At 44.3% G+C, this 23,928-nt stretch overlaps 1 protein-coding gene across 1 annotated transcript in view; it reads right to left on the bottom strand.

Annotated features, from left to right (window-relative positions):
• The window catches only part of sgta (small glutamine rich tetratricopeptide repeat co-chaperone alpha), a 49,188-nt gene extending 34,730 nt beyond the window's left edge, over positions 1 to 14,458 (bottom strand). The window contains exons 1-4 of the mRNA XM_084309799.1: positions 14,338 to 14,458; positions 13,551 to 13,706; positions 5,635 to 5,738; positions 5,023 to 5,113 (exon numbers count right to left, since the gene is read on the bottom strand). Of these exons, the coding sequence (XP_084165925.1) occupies positions 5,023 to 5,113; positions 5,635 to 5,738; positions 13,551 to 13,650 (295 nt within the window). The 5' untranslated portion in view covers positions 13,651 to 13,706; positions 14,338 to 14,458. The remainder of the gene's footprint in view (positions 1 to 5,022; positions 5,114 to 5,634; positions 5,739 to 13,550; positions 13,707 to 14,337) is intronic.
• Positions 14,459 to 23,928: the final 9,470 nt, after the last annotated feature.

Genomic DNA, 23,928 nt, shown 5'->3' with positions numbered 1-23,928 from the left:
ATGGCCTGTTTGGCCCCAAAGAGAGCATTGAGACCGCGTGCGAATTAATAACTGAATTGTCAGAGTTTGGCGCTATACCGTCGAGTGCGACATATTTCTATTAAGTCAGTAATAGTCTATTTGTGTATAGTATATCGTGCGGCTAAAGTTCTACAGTGACCAGCATCACCAACGCTTCCTCGTATCAGCTAGAGTGCTTATCCAGGCTGGGCTGCTTCATGGCGCTTTCACCCGAGGAGCCCTAGACGAGAACCGTGTGGACATGTACACTGGATTAATCTACCCGACGACTACATAGCCCTTTGCGGCTGGATTATATTTGCTTTTGGTCCTGTGATTAATGGAGCGGAGAATCGCCAACGCCTACACGTGTGTGGGATTTACCCTGTGAGGAGCCACGTCGAGTCTGCGCCTCAGAGAGCCTGAGGCAGGCTAGCTTTCTTCCCTGTGGATCTACAGGCTACGGAGAACAGCTGTATTCGTCTGTGGATCAAGATCTTATTGCACCGTCTCCCGTACTCGGAGTCTCCTTATCATCGTTGACCCAGGCTCTACTACCGACAGATCCTCTACCCCTGCTGGCTTACAACCGGGGGGACCCTTCCAGTATCTCCCGCTATATATCACTAGTGTACCATAGATATAATTCCCTAAGATTCAGGTTGTATAATTACCTCCTGCGTAACCAGAGAATGGACATTCATTATTGATTTGCCTACGCACATTCCTTTGCCTTATAAGCGCATCCAAAGTAATATAGAGAAGTATATTATGTACCTTTTGCTGCAATAAATACTTAATTATAACTTTGTGTGGAACCGATTCATTGTGGGAAGTGTTCATCATATTTATATATCATGTACTGTATGGCCAGTAATTAAAGTACATAAAGCGGTAGTGGTTTAATGATACCATACTTATCAATACAGTCAGGGAATTGTACCCCTCAGTTACAGTATATATTGAGGCAAAACAGAATTATTCAGCAGTGTGTGTGTATACAGTATCAGCTGCTGCATCGTTAATGAACTATAGATGTATATGGAGTTCGTTAATCTATTCTAGTCGGTTAACTGTGAGCCAGACGGCTTAGAGAAGTACTGTACATAGAGCGGTAATGCTCAGATTGCTCATTGAGTCATGACTATAAATGCTAAACGTAATTGTCGTATTTATTATCATTATAATTATTTAATTCCGATGATAGAAACAGTCAGTCTGTAGAATCGACTTGAAGAAGCTCTTGGTACCCAAACTCCTGTATCCAATAATAATAATAATAAATCTATCTGATAGAGGGGATAGACTGGACCCGTACTGTATTGTACCCATTCTGCAATCGGTTAATAAAGTTTTCAATCAATCAATCAAACGTCTCATAACTTCCTCGTGGCTGGTGACTGACAACTTTTCTGAGCCAATGGGCGCTTTGCGCAGAGATAGCAAGTCGTTTCCCATCATGCATTTGCGTCGAGCAGTCGCTGGAGAGGTACTGTGGCGCCTCGCTCTGAAGGCTGTGCGTGGCTCGCTCCCGTGAGATTTCCACGGCTCGCCTAGTCAGATTTCCAGAGCAATTCGGACAACATTCTAACAGTCATACAACGCGCTTGGCGAGGCCGTAGTAAAACCTGCGCAGATCTGCGTCCGCCTCGCCAATCTCGAACACGCCTAATATTTTTACTTTATTGCAAAGTTATGGAAGTTATTAACTCTTTGAGCGCCACCAGTTTTCCCCCCCATCTGCACTAGCTGGCGCCAGCTTTTCTTGACCATTTTCACGGTCTTTGCGGAGCAATTGTATATTCTATATTATAGCTATGGAGACAATAGTACGGCTCATTTGACACACTATTTCTAGTCCAACATGTAAAAAAGAGGGTAGTCTTACCCCGAAAATGCGATCGTTACAAAAAGCTTGGTTTAGGTCCGGTAAAATATGACACTGTGATCGTTACAGAAACATGTTTCAGGTTCGGTAAAATAGACATAGAAGAATATACCTCATCTTAGCCAGAAGGTACTACAAAAAGAATAATTCCAATGATCCCATCGGTGATCGCGATTACTCGTTTATATGTAATTACTTGTATACGGGAAACTATAGGTTTTGAGGCGAGAAGATCTCCTAGCGATTGCTCTGCAAGAGCTCCTCCCCCTCAGAGCGAGTCAGGACAGAAAGGGATCAGGACAGACACTGTCTGAACTAGACTATCAGAGTTCAAAAGGTAGGCGATACTGCCAACCAGGGACACCTAGAGTGTTCCGGCTGACCGTTTAGAACGGGGATCAAAGGAAGAAGATCAAAGGATAAAAAAAATAAAAAAAAAGCAAAAAAAAAAATGCCACCAAAGAGTTAATCTGTACTGTCACTTCAATTGAATTCTGATTCCTGCCAGGCTGCCAGTTTAGTGTTGATGACGTCATATTGAAATACTGCGCTCCGGCACTAAACCACTGCTACGAGCCACCAATATGCCGATAAGTAGGATACTGTACGTGAGCGAAAGACACTCTAATCGCCCGTTTGAGATTGGCTATACTGCGCTCCTTGCACTCGCCACACCCGTTACCTACTGTAAGCAAGGCAAGGTATTGAGTTTGTTACCGAATAGAATGTTCAGCACTAAGCCTGTTATGTTGAATCTCCTGTTACAGAATATTCATGTTATGGAATACCATAAACATGTTTCTTGATGTTTCCTTTTTTTTTTAAGAACAATTAAAGAGGCCTATGCACAATTTGTAACACAAAAATAGAGACATGTAGCCTATTTATTTTATAATTTATTTATTTGTTTTATTTGTTGTGCCATGCCTAAAATATTAGTCAAGCATAGGGCTAGAACATTTTCTTAAACAATAATATATTTTCTTTTGACAAAAAAGTAATTTTTCGTTATATTAAAGCATGTTACAATAAAAGCTTTTCTATACATTTGTTTGATTAAATTGGTGCTCATTGAAAAGTATAATGAAGGGCAGAATTCTTATTTTCTTTGGCCAGGGCACAAATAGGACCATAAATAACAAAATATCGGCCGATTGTGTTATTTGAACAATCGGTATCGGTCCAGAATTTTCATATCGGTGCATCCCTAGTAATACATTTAACCTGTTTAACCTACATTTAATTTAACATTATACCTGTTAACCAGGTAAATCATTAAGAACAAATTCTTATTTACAATGGCGACCTGGCAAAAGGCACAGTCTGTTGAGGGATAGGGGGCAGGGGGTAAAAGATATACAGAGTTAAACAGAACAAGATTAAAACATGGTAAGAGCTCAACAAAACAGCCAGGCAGGCAGATCCAGGTGCTAGTTTAGGAGCAGTTGCAAGTCAGTATAAATCTCCACGATAGTATCCTTGAAAGCTGATTTGAAGACGAAATTGTACAATTTTAGACTTTTTTTGTAAATTTTTCCAGACTGTGGGCACGGCAGACTGAATGACGATTGACCCAATTACAGCGTGTGTTTTGGGGATTTTCAGCAGGATGAGATTTGTAGAACGGGTGTTGTAGATAACAGGTGCCAATTTCAACAAACTACACAGGTAGGGGGGGGTGACGGATCAAGAAGAGTTTTATAGATCAACATAAACCAGTGTATTTCACGATGTGTGTGTAAGGATGGCCAGTTTATAGAGGAATATAAAGTGCAGTGGAGAGTTCTGAAAGGGGTGATAGAGAAGAGTGATACATAGAGAACATCAAGCTTCTGCAGAGTAGATGGTGTCACCATAGACTAGCATGGGAAGAATTGTCATTTGAACCAGAGTGAGTCTAGCAGGAAAAGTGAAAGAAGTGCACATTCTGTACAGAAAAACAATTTTTGATTTGACCTTGGCTAGCAACTTGATAATATGATGGGGAAAAATGTGTGTTGTCCAGCCATATACCCAGGTATTTATATTCAGAGATCTGCTCTAGGATCATTCCGTTGAGGGTTTTTATATGGGGAGGTGAAATGGGCACAGAACCCTTTTTACCGAACCACATGACCTTATTAACATTAATTAAGGTCCCGTTCCATTTGTGTGGCACCAAAGCCAGGGCGTGTGAATATTTTAGGCAACCTACTTGTGTTTAGCGTTTCTCTGATTGGCCACTACGCCCATGTGACCGCGGCAGCGCGAAAGCGCTGCAGCGCGGAAATAGGCTGCATTCTATTGCCATTCTCTGAGACAAACTCTAACCAACTCCGAAACAGCGCCTAAACTTAACCCTTCTAACCGTAACCAACTCCGAAACAATGCCTAAACGTAACATGCCTAAACTTAACCGGCGAAAGAATGCACGTTAAAAAAGAAAAAGAAAAAAATTTAAGGGAATCGAACTTGTCACCAACGCACCGCAGGATCCACAGCAAGGCGGCGTACCAGTTGAGCTAGTTGTCGATGTTATAAGAGGGGGAATTACTGCTGCATAATGCTGCCGCGGCACCGCGTCTAGACGCAAGTTGGGCGTGGCTAGACACAAGTAGGTTGCCTTTAATATTCACGCAGCCAGCGCCCTGGTCAAACTGGAATGGCTGTGACGCACCTAAATGGAATAGAAATGTAAAAAGGGCATAAAAACATATCGCTTTTCTAAAACGTAGCTTTACAAAGTGCTACACGCAAAACAGATTCCAAGATCCAAAAGCAACCCGTTTGAAAAGCAGATCAAAAACAGAAGATAAATCCAAAACGGATCATAAAATAGCCACAAAATCTGCACGAAGCCTAATGGGTGTCAATGGTTTTCCATCTGCTAAGGGGTGCATAGAGCACGATGACCTTTGACCTTCTGTAACGCCAGCCTACTGGCGCACTCACAATCGCAAATGTCATGACATCGTCATCACTCAAGATGTTGTTGTCACGTTGCCTGCCCTACAGTGTATCCTAGCCACGCTTAAAAACACATCAACATCATAAAGATGTTATATCCTAATATGAAAAATGATGTTATTTAATGTTGGGATCTTTGAATCACCTCTTCACCGTGTATTCAAGACCAACACAGCAGTGATCCTTACCATCGGTTTTGAGTCTCTCTGCCTCAGATATCTGTTCCTCGGTAGGAGAGTCTGGGTCCGTGTTGACATTAACCTGGGGGGCGTCTGGATACTGTGGGAAACAACCAACAGAAACAACAACAGGCGTTAAGAGACTAGAAACACCGGGCGGCGTAGAGGACTAGTAAGCACTCGCCTACCACCGCAGAGAGTCTGGGATCGCTGTCAGAGGTACCTCCGGTTTGGTCAGTCGTCCCTACGAACACAATTTGTAGGCCCCTACTGCCTGTTCAGCAGGGAGGGGATCTGGGCCATGACCCTCCACACGCGTTATGCTCTCTCAGTGAAACTCCTCGCTGTCACGGAAGAAGCGGGTCAGTGGGGCAATGCGCACAATGACCAGGAAGGGAATTGGCATAACGACTCAATTGGGGGATGGGGGGGGGGGGGGAATAAAAAAAAATACTAGAGCTACTGGCATGGGCTAAAGCGAGGTCCACCTACCGCCGGTAACAAGAGAATCTCCCTGATTCTAAACTCTGATGCGTCAGAACATGTCTGTATCATCTGGACTCTCTCAGGCGCTTACTTACAAGGTCGCATTTAAATTGTATCAAATGATTTTACGTCTACCTTGGTCGTGGCAGATGAGAAGATCTCCGGTAACGTTTGGGTGACCTCTAGGCTCGGGTCATCAGTTGAAACTTCGAAGGCCGTCTCCAAGCACTGGACAGCCACTGGAAAACAGGAGATCTATCACTATCAAATGCATTGTAATAATGAGCATCAGCGCTACATTCTAGGGCTGGGTGATATGGGCGAAAGAACAAACAAACATTAAAACATTAAGAATAAACTTTTTCAGACGATATATATATCCTGCATCATGGTTTACAAATGTTAAAATCTCTTTTTTGAGGAAGACCTGGTCAAGATAGCACACCGTTACAAAGTTACAAAATGATCAAATAGAGCAGGGGTCGGCAACCCTAGGCACGCGTGCCTGCTTAGGCACGCGGGACCATTTCCATAGGCACGCGGGGGGGGGGCAGCATAAAAAAAAAAAAAAAAAAATTATTATTATTATTATTATTATTTTTTTTTTTTTACTTCGCTTTGAAATATTATTGTGAAATGTTTTGCACTGTTGTCGCATATCTCTTGTTGAAATCCTCCCACAGGTTCTTTTTTGTAAGTCGACTGTTCTGCACACCCCTATATTATGACAGCAATCAGCTGTTCCCATGTGCTCCGCTGTAGCCGGCCTCCCGCCGGCCTCCCGCAGCAGTCGCGCCAGGTAACACACAGTGCTGAGGTTGCATTCTGTGCAGTGTCATGATCAACCCCCGCTAAGAAATCAAAGCAAATTCGCACATTCCAGCCCTCGTGGACAGACGATTACGGGTTTGTGGACCGTCAGAAGGACCGTGCTATGTGTTCTTTCTGTTTGGAAAATGTACAGTAGTTTGCCAAACATCATCTGTGAAACGCCATTTCGAGACTAAGCATAAAACAAGTTTCAAGGATCAGGCGGATAAGGCAGAATCCATTAAACGTGCCGTCGCCAGGTATGGGAAGCAAGCCAGCACCCTCAAAGTGTTCACAAGCGCTAAAAAACACGCAACTGAAGCAATTGCTATCGCATTGCTCATTGCATTGCAAAACGTGGAAAGCCATTCACGGATGGCGACGTATATAGGCTTTTATCTGTACCTATTATGTTTTGTTTGAAGGCTTGCCAAATAAAGAGACAATAAAAGCAAGGATAAAAGATATCCCCACCATGTCAACGGAACGTTGCAATGGCTTTGCTGATGGTCTTCGGGTCAACATACCTCTGTGAGCAGATCTTTTCGCACATGAAGTATGTGCTCAACCCCTCCCGGAGTCGATTGACAACCGACCACTCCGAAGCATGTGTCCAGCTTAAAGTGACTAATTACACCCCCCAAATAACCGGAGCTCAGCCAGGCAAAACACTGACGCGACAGGTAGGCTGCTGTTTATTTTCCTATACATCGGTTTGCATGTTAACTTGAACTTGAACGTGCATATGCAGGGCTCTACGCATAATAGATCATACGCACAATCGCGCATATATTATTATTATTATTACGCGGCATGTGTATGTGTAGGGCTAGGGGAGCTGTCCACTGTGCATGTGGTGCTGAACCTCTCTCTCTCTCTCTCTCTCTCTCTCTCTCTCTGGCTCTCTCTGGCTCTGGTGGAGAGATTGGAGGAGGAGGAGGAGGGTGTGCTTTGTGTGTGCACTGTGTGTGCCATCATGTTAACGTTAGCCTCAGTTAAACTTAAACCTTGGGACGCCTCGTTAGATGTAGCTGTGTTCTGAGGTGTTCTGAGCTTCTGAGCTGTGTCATGTGACAATAGTACACATATTTAATTGAAACCCTTTATTTGTTTATTATTTCAATTTAGCTGGAAATACATTGCTACATCATTCAGTAACATTTGCAGAGCCTTATAACAAAAACATTATTACGGTCACCATTGTGACCAGTGCTTAATCAACACATTTTATTATTTATTTTTCTATTATTTCATTGAACATTGCACATCAACTTGTGTTCTTAAAACAATGACAATAAACATAGTTTTATTAGGTTGAAATAATGTGGTTGTGTACTTATTTTTCTGTTAACTTATTATGGATTGAAAACTAAGCACAGTAACTGAACTCAATATTTTTAAGTTTGGGTAACTTATTATTATTTATTTTTGTACAGTTCTCCATTAGGCCTGTAGGTGGAGCTATGGTGTGTGCTGTGTCCAAAAATGAATGGGCAAATGTGAGTGAAATGGTCGCACTGTATGCAGCTGTTTGTCTGCATTGCACCCCCCCCCCCCCCCCCCCCCCCCCACTCAGATTTAGGGTTGATACAACCATCATAATAATATTGTTAATAATAACAATAACAATAATGATGTAATAATGTAAGAATTATCATTAAAAAAACCTGATTATGAGAGAAAAAAAACGATGCATGGAATATTGTTGAGGCACACTAGTTACAACTATATTTCAAATAGGCACTCCATGTCAAAAAGGTTGCTGACCCCTGAAATAGAGCATGTTAACATAATACAGCTTATGAATAGCAATTGCGCTCTTCAGTTACACAATTATTTTTACCAGAGCTTTGAACTCTCCCAGTGAGACAAAACCACTAATAAGCTGTAGTGTGATCTTGAGGTTATTCCATGACCAGGGCACAAAACAGGAGAACGCTGCTCTAACAAGTAGCTGGCAGAGCAGCCGTCTAGTGGAGAGAGAACATTAGAACAGCTGGTGGTGATGATAGGAGATTAGATTACACACATATACAGGGAGTTTACCCAGTAGGGCTTTGTAAATGAAAAGATAACGCTGCCATCTCCTTAAAACTTAATGAACCACATCACAAAGAACACAGTGATGATGAGTTGGATATAAAACATAACCGTCACGGCGACCAAATGCGTCCACATTTTTATAGGATTCTATCACATTTTCATAACAATAGCGAATACAACTTACCCTGCGCCGTTTTCATTGAGGTTTCTTACAAATTAACAATGTTTTAATTGTCCTTTATATGCGGATAACATTCAAATCTTAAATTGTACCATTATGTTCCCGTTTAGACAACAAACATAATGCTAATGATGCACTTTTGTTAAGATAATTGGGTGACCATTCTCGATCACTGTACTCGGGTCCCATTAATAGTTTAACGCCGTTCAGATCGCGTCAAAGAATAGACACGTCCCAGTGGCCTATTCCTTAATGACAGGTCAGTAGTGCTGCTTTTGCTTCCGCGTTTTCCCTGATTGGCTGCGCCATGCCCCGCGGCAGGCGCGGCAACCGCAGAGCAGAGCGGCAGAGCGCGAGCGGAATTAGGTAACCGCCGCAGGAATCCGCCATGATTTTCATTCGGCGCTTCAGCTCACCTGGCATAGCAGCGGTCCGCGGTCCTGCGGTTCGTTGTTGACGAGTTCGAATCCCATGATTTTTCTTTTTTTAACGTGATTTTTTTTTTAACGTGTATTCTTTCGCCGGTTAAGGTTAGGCATGGTTAAGGTTAAGGTTAAGGTTAGGCATTGTTTCGGAGTTGGTTAAGGTTAGAACAGTTAAGTTTAGGCGCTGTTAAGGAGCTGGTTAAGGTTAGAGTTTGTCTTAGAGACAGCCTATTTCCGCACTGCCGCTCTCCCGCGTTGCCGCGGTCACATGGTCAAATTGTCACATTCTTGCACTCATGACCTGTCATAAAGCCACACGCGTCCCAGTGACCTGTGACCTGTGCTAAAGGTCTTGGGAATTGTATTCATTTTGTAGTTTTCACATTTTCACCTTTTAATTTTAAACCAATGCTGCCATCTACTGACAACAGAAAGTGTTGTGTAAGTTATAGTATAACGTCAACTTGAGACCCGCACTTCCGTAAACACTGTCGCCCAAAACCCATTCTAGAGATTCCCACTTTTTACTGGTACATAGGTTCATATCTAATAGTCTTTAGATGACTAAATATAGATGAATACTAGGGGTGTAACGGTACGCGGATACGTACTGTACCGCCTCAATGTGTCAAGTCAAGAGTTTTATTTGTCACGACATACGGATATGCAATGAAATGCGGGTGGTCTTGCCCGCAACGATGTGCAATTGGTACAACATATAACATAATAGAATCCAAAATATATACAAAAAATTTGTGCAATAAAATTGTGCAATAACAGGTAGCGCAGGTAACAATAAATTTGTGCAATGACGGGTAACAGTTGACAGTTAACAGTAGTAGTAATAGTAGTGCAATACACTGTTACTGTTGCTAATACTAATTTAAAGTGGCCTTTCCTTTTGGCAATAAGTGAGGGTGCGTGCGGCCTGAGTGTGTGCCCGCTCATGCTAAAGTGTTACAGTGGTACTCAATGTTCATTGTTCAGGACTCTGATGGCCTGGGGGAAGAAGCTGAGCCTAAGCCGCTCTGTCCTAGTAGCTGGGGTTCGCAGGCGTCTGCCTGACCTCAGCAGCTGGAACAGGCTGTTATTGGGGTGGTGAGGGTCTTTCATTATCCTGCAGGCTCTGGATTTGCACCTCTTGTTGTATAGAACCTGCAGGGGAGGTAGTGCAATACCCGTGGTACGCTCGGCTGAGCGCACCACTCTCTGTAGGGCCTTCTTGTCTTGTGCCGTGCTGTTTCCATACCAGGCAGTGATGTTTCCGGTCAAGATGCTCTCTACAGCTCCTGAGTAGAAGGACTGGAGTATCTTCCCCGATACTCTGAACTTCCTTAACTGTCTCAGGTGGTAGAGGCGCTGTTTCGCCTTCTTTACTACTGTGTCTATGTGTGTTGACCATGTCAGATCCTCTGAGATGTGGACCCCCAGGTACTTAAAGCTGCTCACCCTGTCCACGGTAGCCCCGTTAATCATCAGTGGTGTGTGTGTCTCCTGCTGTCCTCTCCTATAATCCACGATCAGCTCCTTGGTTTTACCAATGTTCAGGAGCAGGCTGTTGTCCTGGCACCAGCGTTCCAGTACCTCAACCTCCTCCCGGTAGGCCTTCTCGTCGTTGTCCGAGATCAGCCCCACCACCACCGTGTCGTCGGCGAACTTCACTATGGAGTTGGAGCTGAACTTGGCCACACAGTCGTGTGTGTAGAGTGAGTACAGCAGGGGGCTTAGAACACAGCCCTGGGGGGACCCGGTCCTCCGGTACAGTACGCGCTGTGCACCGAACGATTGCAACGGCACGGAACCTTTTTTTGCGGAACTTAAATGTTAAATCCCCCCGGCCCTAATATAACGTGCACAACTAACCGGATGTTGTTTGTTCATCCAACGCAGCGCGCAGCCACGCTGAACGAGAGCGATAATTCAGCATAGCATATTAGCCTTAGTATGGCGAGTCAATACTAACTGACAAGCCAGAGCCATGTTATTGTTCAACTTTATTGCAAACTTTATCACGCATTTGAAACGGCATCACCAGAATGTGAATATCACTGGTACACGGAAGAAACAGATCCTAGTGCAAACCTAGTTCCCCGTGGCATTCAAGCAGCATCTCGCTATTAATTCAGACCGGGCCAAAGCAATAACAAACGCCATAGGTGTTTTTATAGCAGCAGATCTGCGACCATACTCCGTTGTCGAGAACACTGGGTTTAAGCACATGTTAAAAGTAATATAGCCCCGCTACCTAGTTCCCTCTCGTCCGTATTTCAGCCAGCAAGTCATACCACCAGCTCTGTATAAACTAGCCCCTTTCGTGACTGTGATGCAAGCCCTGCCCCTGTATTCAAGCATCACAGTCATGAAAGGGGCTATGTATAAACAAGCACACACTACAGTTGTCCACGACTTATCCTCCAAGGCATCTGCTAATATAATAATCTTCAGATTTACTAAAGTGTTATTAGTAGGTTACAGCAGTAAGCATTAGTTTGCTCAGTATATTATGGCCAATTCGTTTTATATTGTTTAATACAGTTAAATAAATAGATAAAACCGAGGTACGTACCGAACCGTGGATTTTGTGTACCGTTACACCCCTAATGAATACTCATGAAATTTGATGTATATATATTCTAAAATAAGTATAATTTCACTTCATCTACCTGTCGACATGAAATTCCCAAACGCTGACGGCAAAAAAAGCCTGGATGTCGCGCAAAATGGGGCGTGACCGAATTTGGTCCCAGACAATAAGAGTGACTGAGATTGGTCTACGTTCCGTTAGAGAACTGTGATACTCAGACTCTAGAGGAGGCAGCATGCATGTAAATAATGTCCCCACGTGTAGCAATACCGGCTTAGATATGGAAAATCACATGTTAGATAGTCCAATTGTTGCTCATCATATTAGACGGTGGGGTGATGGGAGCCTGGAATTTTCAATACAAATTCTCAAATATTCCATATTTTGTGAGAAATATGACTTATAATGTACTTTACCATTAATTTAGATACAAACATTTTGTATCACCATTCACAATATAAAGAAATCCCGACCCATAATACAATAATAGACATTAAAAAACAACGCTCTGTATATACAACATATATTTGGTATAAATGTGGTGTCCTGTCTGAATTAAAACTGCAACACATTTGAACTAGCTGTTCGTTGAGAGCGTAGTAGTACCATAGAGAGCACTAGCGCCTGCCAACAGGGAAATGCAAAGTTGCAGTCACAAATGAAACAAATGTTTATTCTAGACAACAATCTAAAGTATGGAGAGGTTACTTTAGCCACAGTAGCAATATAGTTTAAAATCCCATTAATTCCTCCATCCTATAAATAAGGCGACTATCTGTAAAGATGGTCAGGTTCAAGACAAGTACTGTGACTTATATATAACCCATACAACTCTGTATGATAACATGTACAATAATGCTGTATATACTAATATATATCCACATCCGTCTGTACATAACTGTATCTGTAGATTATATATCTGTACATATACCTTACCTACTCTTACTAGTTACGCTGCTGGCCAGTATGACTTACTACTACCATACCGTATTTATACCTGCATCACTGGACATATTAATACTACAACTCTGTTGTACATACATCTGATTAGCACTATTACTCATTTATATTATATACCCAGTTTAATCACCTGTAGTGTACATTGTATATTGTTGTTGCATTTGTACTCTGGTTGGATGCCAAACTTTTCGTTGTACTGTACTTGTGCTGCATGATGACAATACGTTGGAATCTAATCTAATATCAGGTTTCCGAGGCCGAGAACTCCACGCCATATTGAATGAAAGCACAACACAGATCACGGGACCTATGGGAACGTGACGGGCATCCAATCCATCACATCCAATTCACTGATACTGTATGAGAACATCCCTGCTCCTCCTTTTAAATCTATCCTCAACCCACTTCATGATACTCAACACTTCCGTTTGGATCATTTAAAGTGTTTTGTGTGAACTTCCATAGTATAATTATTTATATAGGTAGGTTAGACTTTCTTCATTGAGTGCTTATCCTTATTAGGACACAAGTATCTTGTGTTTTACTAAAGAATCTGCACCAGAAATTCATCAATACGACAAATAAATGTCTACATTTGTCCCTCTGGTCTTCTATTTATGCCTTGTTCACTTTGGTGGAAATGCCTCACTTAAACCAACAATGCCCGGGGAGACTAAAAGGACAAATGATTACTTTTTATTATTATTATTATTATTATTATTATTATTATTATTATTATTATTATTTTGTAATACAACGATTGATTGAAAACTTTATTAACAGATTGCAGAATGGGTACAATACAGTACGGCTCAATACACACAATTGTTAAGGGGTTGCAGACCAGAGAAAGACGTTTGTCTTGTTTACATCAGGGTCCCCCATTTTCAATTCATCATAACATATAATGACATACACGACATACAAATATACAGTACTGCTACATCAGATATCTATGATACATTTATGACATATGGTGCCTGTCGAGTGGCTGACAGATTGGCCACATTGGGTTGTTGTTAATATTATGGTGTAAAGAGGAAATTACCTTCTAGACTTTCTTGGGCATCTGATGACAGGTTCCCAGAGTGAAGCTGATCATGGAGAAACTGGATGATGGAGAAGGCGAGGCGCTTTGTGTCGGTCATCCTGATGATGATGGAGAGGTTCAACAAACCTCTCTATGTGATGGAAGAAGAGAGACCTTGAAAGATGGATAAACAGTACAAATAGTTAAGTTAGCTGGCTGATCATTTGGCAAACGTTCGCTGTCGGCATGATAACACGCACAGTGGTAGCTCACTTTATCAACTAAGGGCACACACGCCAGTGTGGCCACAACAACAAGTAGCACCCATAGTTATCAGATGACTAAGTAAGCATCATGTCACACCATTGTGGAACATTCTAGCAGCCCCGAGCCATCAGCAGTGACACGGTACAGGCTAGCACTAGCAGCTAACACTCTAATCTGCCTGTGTTGGTTCATGATACACGCTAACTAACTTATATCAACTATCTGTTGGGTGAAGAAGCTGCGACACAACACTGGTGTGTTTGAATAACAAGCTTATTAGATGATGTCACCGGGGAGGAGGTCACAGTGAACTCACTTCACTGGTTAGCGTGTTGTTAGCTAACGGTGACGTTAGCTCGGCTAGCGAGCCAACTAGCAAGGCTTATTAAACTAAACGCGAGAGCAAACTACTAACGTTAGCCGTGAATGAAGGCTAACAATAATATCTCACTGACATCACCTGATAAGTTAGCTACGTCTACATGCCGAGCCACGGCGACAAACAAGTAATATTATAAACAAGTGTGTGTTGCCCTACTGTTGTCTCTGTGGGTCGGGGCGGTGTGGTGGTGCTGAGCTAACTGTCGCTGCTGCTGCTGCTGCTTCTTCTTCTCGTGAGGTGGCGACTCGGCTTCTTCTTCTTCTTCTTCTTCTTCCTTGGAGTTAATGGCGGGTCGCGACCACAGAAAGGCGCATACCGCCACCTACTGTACAACCCAGCAACTGGAGCGGATAAGGCAAGAGATTGATTGATTGATTGGTTGATTGAAAACTGTATTACAGATTGCAGAATGGGTACAGTACAGTACAGCTCGCAATACATACAATTGTTAAGGGGATGCAGACCAGAGAAAGACTTTCGTCTTGTTTACATCAGGGTCCCCCCATTTTCAATTCATCATAACATAATTGACATACACGACATACAGATAGACAGTACTGCTACATCTATACATTTATGACATACCAGATTTACAAATACAGTACTGTGATACAAAAAAAGAGTCTAGAAAAGGGAGTATATACATTTGACGTAGAAACTGTACATTGGAGGAGGTTGGGTAGGTGGGGTGGGTGGGGGGGGGGACTGTACATTGGAGGTGGTTGGTGGGGTGGGGGGAGGGGTTGGGTAGGAGGGGTGGGTGGGGGACACACACTGTACAACTGTACAACAAAACTGTACATTGGAATATTGACAAAACCATACTTGGTCATTCACTGTACATTGGAGGGGGTTGTGTTAGGAGCACAAGTACAGTACAACGAAAAGAGGTTTGACATCTAACCAGAGTGCAAATGTAGCAGTAAAGTGCAACAGCAATATGCAATGTACAGGTGATTAAACTGGGTATAAAATATATAAATTAGTACTACTGAGTGTAGTGCTAATCAGATGTACGTACAGAGTTGTAGTATAATATGTACAGTGATACAGGTGTAAAGACAGTATGGTCGCATACTGGCCAGCAGCATAACTAGTAAGAGACTACTACTCTTATAAGGGATATGTACAGATATAGATATAGTATCTAAAGATATGTAAAAGGGTTATGTGCAGCATTGTATACTTTTTTAACAATAACCTTCTTACTGTCTTATACTATCATGCACTATTATTACTGTATACTATGTCTCTACTACTATTCACTCAACACTGCAGCACCCAAGTTTCAGCACTGTTCGATGAACATTGTTACTCAGCTGTAAGAGTTGTACCCTTCCTGCTGACTTGTCGTACAGAACTAATAAATCGCTTTGGATAAAAGCATCAGATAAATGTAAATCCATCAAAGTGGGTGTATTATCAAAGATTATATCACTGCTATCCTAAATGCACTAGCGATTTACTAAAAATTATAGAGTCACATGGGTCTATTCTAATGCCGCAATGCATGATGGGTAAATGTCATGTTAAAGCAACTACTAATGTTTGGTAATGTTATGTCTTAAGAAGATACGAAAATAATTTGATCTAGAGTTCGTTATAGGGGGGGGAGGGTGGTTATTATAGGACTGGGTTAATAAAACAATAGCCTAGCTTTGTTTTCACCATCAGCCAAACTCATATGTGCCAGAAGGACTATCCTCTCCCCGACGTGTACAACTCATACTTACCTGGCAAGGGAGATACCATGATCATGAAGGTGGTTCACCCATGGCGAGGCTCAGCCATTGCACTCCGGCTGTGCTGACCTATGCGAATTTCTCAAATGTAGAAATCTCGATTGCATAATTTCTGGTAGTGGGGGACTGCGTTCGCGCTCTCCCCTGATATATTGTGAATATAAATCTAGCGTTTGACCGATAGAGGGAGCACCTTCCCTAAAACCCAGGCTCTGTACATGCCACGCTGAACGACGCAGGTCGTTTATGCTTTAAACTGTAATGTATAGATAATCAAGAGGTTTATTTGTCACATACATACCAGGGCATACAGTGAAATGCGGCTGCCCGTGCCGCATAGATTGTGCAAAGTACAATAATAAAATAGGCATAGAAAAAGTTTAAAATAGATAAGACAAGATATGCATGGTAAAAGAGAAACTGTTTCTTATATACACTACTATGCAACAGAACAATGACAGACTACAAAGGCACCCCCCTCAAACTGAACAGTGACATCTCCTTAGCAAATGATCTCAATTCCTTCTATGCGAGGTTTGAGGCTGTGAATAACAACACCAGCCTACAAACCACGGCAATGGGGGGGGGGGGGGTCTGCTGATGGAGACTCAGTGTTCAGGGTAACAGAGCATGAGGTGAGACGGATCTTTAAAAAAGTGAATATCAGGAAGGCAGCAGGACCGGACGGCATCCCCGGCCGCGTCCTAAAAGTCTGTGCCGACCAACTGGCCCCGGTATTCACTGACATCTTCAACCTGTCCTTGGAACAGGCTGTCATCCCCACCTGTCTGAAGAAGTCCACCATCATCCCTGTACCCAAAAAATCTACGCCCGCTTGCCTCAACGACTACCGCCCTGTAGCCCTCACCTCCATAGCCATGAAGTGCTTTGAGAAGCTAGTGAAGGGCTACATCTGTTCCTCCCTCCCCATCAACCTGGACCCTCTGCAATTTGCATATCGCCCCAACAGGTCCACGGAGGACGCCATAGCCCATGTGCTGCACACAGCAGCATCACACCTGGACAAGAGGCAGGGGAACTATGTGAGAATGCTGTTCATCGACTACAGCTCAGCATTCAATACCATAGTCCCCTCCAAACTCATAGCCAAGCTCAGGGACCTGGGCTTGAACTATGACCTCTGCCAGTGGGTCTTGGACTTCCTGACGGGCAGACCCCAGGTGGTAAGAGCCGGCAACTGCACCTCCTCATCCATCACGCTCAACATAGGGGCCCCCCAGGGCTGTGTTCTGAGCCCCCTCCTCTACTCCCTGTACACACATGACTGCGTAGCACAGCGGAACAACAACACCATCATCAAATTGGCTGATGACACAGTAGTGGTGGGCCTGATCTCTGCCAACGACGAAAGGGCCTACCTGGAAGAGGTAGAGAACCTGTCACAGTGGTGTCAGGAGAACTGCCTCTCCCTGAACGTCAGCAAAACAAAAGAGATGATTGTGGACTTCAGGAGGTCGGGGGTCAAGGACTACAGCCCCCTCAGCATCGACGGGGCACCGGTTGAGAGAGTGAACAGTTTCAAGTACCTCGGAGCCCACATATCCGAGGACTTGACATGGACCACACACATTGACAGTGTTGTGAAGAAGGCACGACAACGCCTCTACTTCCTCAGGCGCCTAAGGAAGTTCCAAGTCAGTCAGAAGATCTTTAGGAACTTCTACTCATGTACAATAGAGAGCATCCTGACCGGCAACATCACCTCCTGGTTTGGGAATAGCACTGCACAAGACCGTAGCAGACTACAAAGAGTGACACGTTCAGCCGAACGCACAATTGGAGGGGGGCTTCCCACCCTCCAGAACATTTACAACAAGCGGTGCAAGGGGAAGGCTAAGAGAATTATTAAGGACTCGAGCCACCCGAACAACTGCCTCTTTGAACTGCTGCGGTCAGGCAAGCGATACCGGAGTCTTAAGGCGAGCACAGAAAGACTCAGAAGAAGCTTCTATCCCCAGGCCATCAGGCTGTTAAACGAACAATAATCACTATGCAACAACCATCAAATGCACACAGCACACACACCCACACGCACACACTCACTCAAACAAACAACACACTGCAGCACCCACTCTCCACACTTTAGATCACACAAACACACTTACACTTTATATTTATTGATAAAGGATTTGCACTACAACTCGTACACCTACTGTGAATTGTACCTAAATTGCACCTCGTCCCATTTCTCCATTTCTGCCTTGCACTATATAGTATTGTATATTAGTACACTGCACAGTATTGTATATTGTATGGTAACTACGTCTATTCTGCATCGAACATTGTACATATGTCTAAACTGAACACTGTGACCTCATTTTTTTACTTCTAATTTTACTATGTTATTTTATTTCATACTTATCTTGTCTTGCACAGTCTCTGGAGCGCAACAGTAAGAAGCATTTTGTATAAAAGTATTCTGTACTTCTGTATGACAACTATTAAAGAAACTAAACTAAATATACAATTTTAGCTCTTAATGTATCTAAAGTTCTAAACTATACAGTACCTCCTTCTTTTAAAGTGTTTCTAAAGATTCTATTTTTTAAAGTGACATTTTGTTTAAAGTGATTGTTTTAGCGGTTGCAGCATGAGTGGTGTGTGTGTGTGCTCTTGTGAGTGGAGCAATGTCAAACTGGAACAGCCTAACACTGTATTTAATATCTACTCATTGGTATAATAAGTCAGATGATCAGCCAGAGAGAAACTTAATTTTACAAAACATAGCAATTGTATGCACGGACCCATTGACCATAATTATTCACACAGTGTTCATTTTGCTCTTATGTCATGCTCAGGTTGGGAACAAGAAGGAGAAGAAGTGTTTATTTGTCATGCAGCAACACACACATGATGGGCGACACACAGGAACACACACATGCATTGCGTTGCCAATTAAATGCCTCTCTGTGCCCATCCTTCCGCCCAAGGGCAGCCGGGAGCAGACATGGGCTGCGGCGTGGGAAACCCTTGCGAGCACCGGGAGAACATGCAAACTCCACACAGAAAGGCTACATGGCAACCCGGCAACCTGGTCCCCAAGCCGTAATGGAACCCAGGACCTTCTTGCCGTGAGGCGACAGTGTTAACCACTACATCACCAGGTGGAAAGGAGTCTGGCTATGGGGCGACAATAAAGTGGTCAAGAGGCATGGTTTCTACCTTCAGCCATTAATCAGCGTGGTTTATTATTTACATGGTAAAGCAGCAGTACATGAGTTCTCCTCTCCGTGAGAGGCAGGTGGGAAAGAGGTAGAGGGGGAGGAGACATCTCCTTAAATACTCTCCACCTGGTGGTAGCATTAGTGGCTCCGCCTATAGCGCCCTCTAGTGGAAACAGTTATGTACAGTCAGTGGAAACAGTTAAATACAGTTAGACAGTTACTTGCAATCCTACATAGAACCTCTAACTTTAACACTCCCACTTAGGGTTGTATAGCACACTGAATAACTTCTTCAAAAACAATTTACAAAGAAAATAATACAATTCAGAACATCAAAAAGAATATGGCAGTCAATATTTACACACCAAACATGACCTCTGCAAATCTCTTCAATTTCAGTTTGGAAACAGGTTTCCTCATAGTGTCTGCTACCATGTCGTCCGTTGGACAATAAATCAGTGTCATCCTTTCTTCTCTGATGACAGAGCTGATGAAATGATATTTTATATCGACATGTTTTTTTTTTTTTATCAATTTTTTTTTCCAATATGAAACAAAACATCACAATACAATAATAATAATAATAATAATAATAATAATAATAATAATAATAATAATAATAATAATAATAATAATAATACATAAAAAGACTTCCCAGGACAATAACTTAACACCACATGACAAGACAATAACTGAGACAGACTGTACAGTGATCATCCTACATGGACACTCGCTCGTTCTCTTCCCCCCCCCCCGCTGATTGATTGATTGAAAAGTTTATTAACAGATTGCAGAATGGGTACTGTAACTGAGGGGTACAATTCCCTGACTGTATTACTAGATATGATACTTACTACCACTACCTTTGTACTTAATATTCGGCCACCCAGTACTCGGCATAAATATATTATGATGAACACTGTCACGTAGATGAAACGGATCCAACACAAATGTACGAATTAGAAATAGGTCTTTATTTCTACACAGCGATGGTGTGTAGAGCAAGCACTTAATCAAATCAATCACATTTATGAATGGGAATTAGTATGCACTTTTATGGCAAGAGTATTCGTCGGTATATCAATAGAGAATGTCCAATCTCTGAAGGCGCAGGTGGTACATATACGACCTGGAATAGTTAAGGAATAACAGCAATGATACTTTAATGATTATAGGCTGGATACACCAGGGGGGGTTAATCCGGTCGCTTGTAAGCCGACAGGAGTAGGAAGGGGGGGGGGGTAGAATCCGGCTGCCTCATCCGGCCAAGGGTATCCCAGGTGAACCCACTGTAGTGCCGTTCAATGCGCCGGCGATCCTTGGATCACAGATGAAAGCAGATGGACTCTTTGTGGGCCGGCATCCTCCGGTCCACGGAGGAGAGACGTGAAGCGACCTCGTCTTGCAGAGCGTCTCCTCACCTTGCGTCCTCTCCAGGGGGGGGGGTTCCAACACACGGCAGTGTCGGGGGTCTTTATCCATGGAATAATCAACGTATACAAAGCATAATCCGTGCCTGGGAAGGCGGGCTGTCGTCGGTAGAATAATCCGGTATACAGGTCCACTCGCTCGTCGGCTCTGGGGCTCCTCGGGTGCAGCTTCACGTGGGGTCAACCACCCTGGATAAGCAGCCAGTTCTCTGCCCGAAACGATGGGGTACTGACTACGGTAGTATTCTCACCGCACGAAGCACTATATATTAACAGACTATTATTAGCTTAATAGACTACGTCCAACTCGACGATATAGTGCCAAATATGACTATTCAAATATTAATATACACGATGTCTCAATACCGATGGTAGGCGAACTTGGCCTTACTCCCACACGTGGCGTCGCGGGGAGGCTTTACGTCTGTGACTCTATTGGAGGGTAAGAAACTGGACTGAAAAGAAAGTCCTACTTTAGTAGCGCAGTATATATACGCACTATGAACAAATAGTCCCATTAGTGGTGCGGTAGCCAGATTCCTACGCGGAACTAGGACTTGTTCGTACATGTTGAGCGGTACGTTTGAACTGGGTCTGAGGGGTATGGCAGCCTGGCACCAAGGTCTCGACCAATAGTAGAATGGAGACTATTATGGGATGTTCAGTAGGCTAGAATGGATATTCAATGCATATTGTACAAGGAATATACAAGGGATATCAGGGAATATTAGAGAATATACAAATACAATTAAATATATATATATAAATAAATATATATATTCGGTTTAATCTGGCCCTTCACAACAGCCACCCCCTGATTGGTCCCAGACCTAATCAGTTAAACAGAGACAGATTAATCGCGTTGTCTATTTACACATAAGGGTTTGCTGTAGGGGTCAGTCAACTTCACAAAGTCATAGGGTTATAGGGTCATGGTCATCATCGATTGTGTCTGGGAGTCGGGGCAGTTCTATGAGCCTCGCCACGGGACGGGTGTAAGTGCGACCCTGGACGAGCACTTCAGCTGCTCGGACCTTGCCGTCGGCACCGGTGATCACTTTGCTTACGCGGCCGGCCGGCCACATAGCTCTGGGCAGTGATTGATCAATAATCATGACGACTGTTCCTTCTGTCAAATTGTCTCTCTCCTTTACCCACTTCTGGCGGGTCTGTAGAGACGGTAGGTAGTGCAGTAGGAAACTGCTCCAAAACTTGTCGGCTAATACTTGGCTGTACCTCCACATTCGTCGGCCGTTCGCTTCTTCAGGCCGGTACATTGTCTGGGGTAACGCGGGATCTAGCCGCACCATCAGGAGTGTGTTGGGGTCTGCGGAGATAACAGTGCTCAATCCACAGAACACAGGCTTCTTATTCTCAGCCTCCTCCTGACTGGCTTCCCTCGGGATAGGCGTGGGCCACTCTCCTTCCGGGAGCTTTAGGAATGCGGGGCCGTCACTGTAGACATTGCGACGGGTGAGGTCATCCAGGGGGATTCCCCGGGTGATGACGTCAGCTGGGTTCTGTTTTGTATCAACGTAGCGCCACTCTGTTTCTCCGGTTAACTCTTCGGTTAAGTCTTGAATCTCGGTGACTCTGACTCCCACGAAGACTTTGTACTTGCATGAGTCCGATTTGATCCAGGCGAGTACTGTCGTGGAATCTGACCACAGGATTGTTCTAGACACCGGTATGGTGAGCTCACGTTGGATGAGCGTGGCTAGGTGCGCTCCGGCTAGGGCTGCGCAGAGCTCTAGACGTGGGATAGATTGTTGCTTGCGTGGGGCTATTCTCGAGCGGGCGAGGACAAATGCTGTGTAGATCTCTCCCCCCCTTTCTTGGGCCCGCAAGTAGGCTACTGATCCGTATGCGACCTCTGAGGCATCACTGAAGACGTGTAAGTCCATTTTACATGTCTCTGGCCTCACCGTGGGTGGGAAGTAGCTTCGGCGCATATTAACGCCTGTGAGTGAGTGGAGCTCCATCTCCCACTCTCTCCAGGTGGATGCAAGGTGTGCGGGAATGGGGTCGTCCCAGCCCTGGTCCTTGTCCCACAATGCTCGTACAATCATTTTTGCCCTGGTGGTGTACGGTAGAATACATCCTAGCGGGTCATATTGTCGGGCGAGTGTTGTGTACACACTCCGTCTGGTGGTCGGCGCCGCCGCCGGCCTTCCCTGCTCCGTAGTCAGGGGCTTGTGTCTGTAGTGAAGCGAATCTGTTTTGAATCGCCACACCAATCCCAGGGTCATCTCCTGGGCTTCTCCCGGGATTGTAGCCATCCAGGTCTCGCTGCTGGCTGCCTTGTCCTCGGAGGAGAGGCTGCGCAGTACTTGCGGATCGCTGCTGGCCCACTGCCTGAGATCAAAGCCGCCTTTGATCAATGAGGCGCGGAGTTTAATCAGGAGAGCCTCGGCTTCTTCCTGGGTTGAAAGGCTTTGTAGACAGTTGTCTACGTAGAAGCTGTTCTTTACGCTGTGTCGGACCTCTTCGTCCGCTGCTGGGTCCTCTGCTACATGTTTCTGTAGTGCAAATGTAGCACAGCAGGGGCTGCACGTCGTTCCGAAGGGGAGGACTTCCCATTGGTAGATGGCTGGGTGCTCATCTCCTGGCTTCTCTCTCCATAGGAACCGTAACAGGGGCTTGTCCTCCTCTACTAATCTCACCTGCAGGAACATTCCTTTAATGTCCCCGCTGATGGCCACCTTTTCCTGGCGGAAGCGGAGTAGAACGCCGAGTAGGGAGGGGCCGAGTGTGGGACCGGGCAGTAACTCTTTATTCAGATTTTGGGATCCGATCTGGTAGCTGCAGTTAAATACTATGCGGTCTTTACCGTTGTGATGGACCTTGTGGTGAGGCACGTACCACGATTCAGTGGTCTGGTCAGCCTCTTTAATGTCCATCTTTGTGACGTGTCCCGCTGTGATGAGCTTCTCAATCTCAGCGCGGTATACACTCTCTTGGGCGGGGTTCTTGGCTAAGCGCCGCTCCGTGTTCAGCAGGTACCGTTCTGTGGCGTCTGTCTTGGCGTGGAAAGTAGGCATTCCTTCTCGCCGCAGGAGTGGCGTGGCGTATCTCAACACGCCGTTGACCGGGACTCTCTTGGTCCCTGTCTCGAGGAGGTGAATGGCGTAAATGTCATCTTTAGAGCGAATGTCTTTCTTTCCGTTCTTAAAGGGCATTTGTTCCAAGGTCCATAGCCGCTCTACGTGTTGCAGGAGTGCGGTTTCTCCCTCTGTGACTCGGGAGTGGAGACATCTAGTGGCTGTACTTCGGTTGAGAGATTTGGCGAGCGGGCCTTGGAGAGTTCATCCCAAACGGGTCTCGACTGCTGCAGGACAGCCTCGGGGTCCGGTATGAACCCGGTCTATCGGGACAATGAGGTCTGCATGG

The sequence above is a fragment of the Notolepis coatsorum genome (assembly GCF_963971535.1).
Source record: "Notolepis coatsorum genome assembly, chromosome: 3".
Classification (NCBI taxonomy): Eukaryota; Metazoa; Chordata; class Actinopteri; order Aulopiformes; family Paralepididae; genus Notolepis; species Notolepis coatsorum.
The sequence above is the reverse complement of the archived record's forward strand: the minus strand, read 5'-3'. Positions and strand labels throughout refer to the sequence as shown.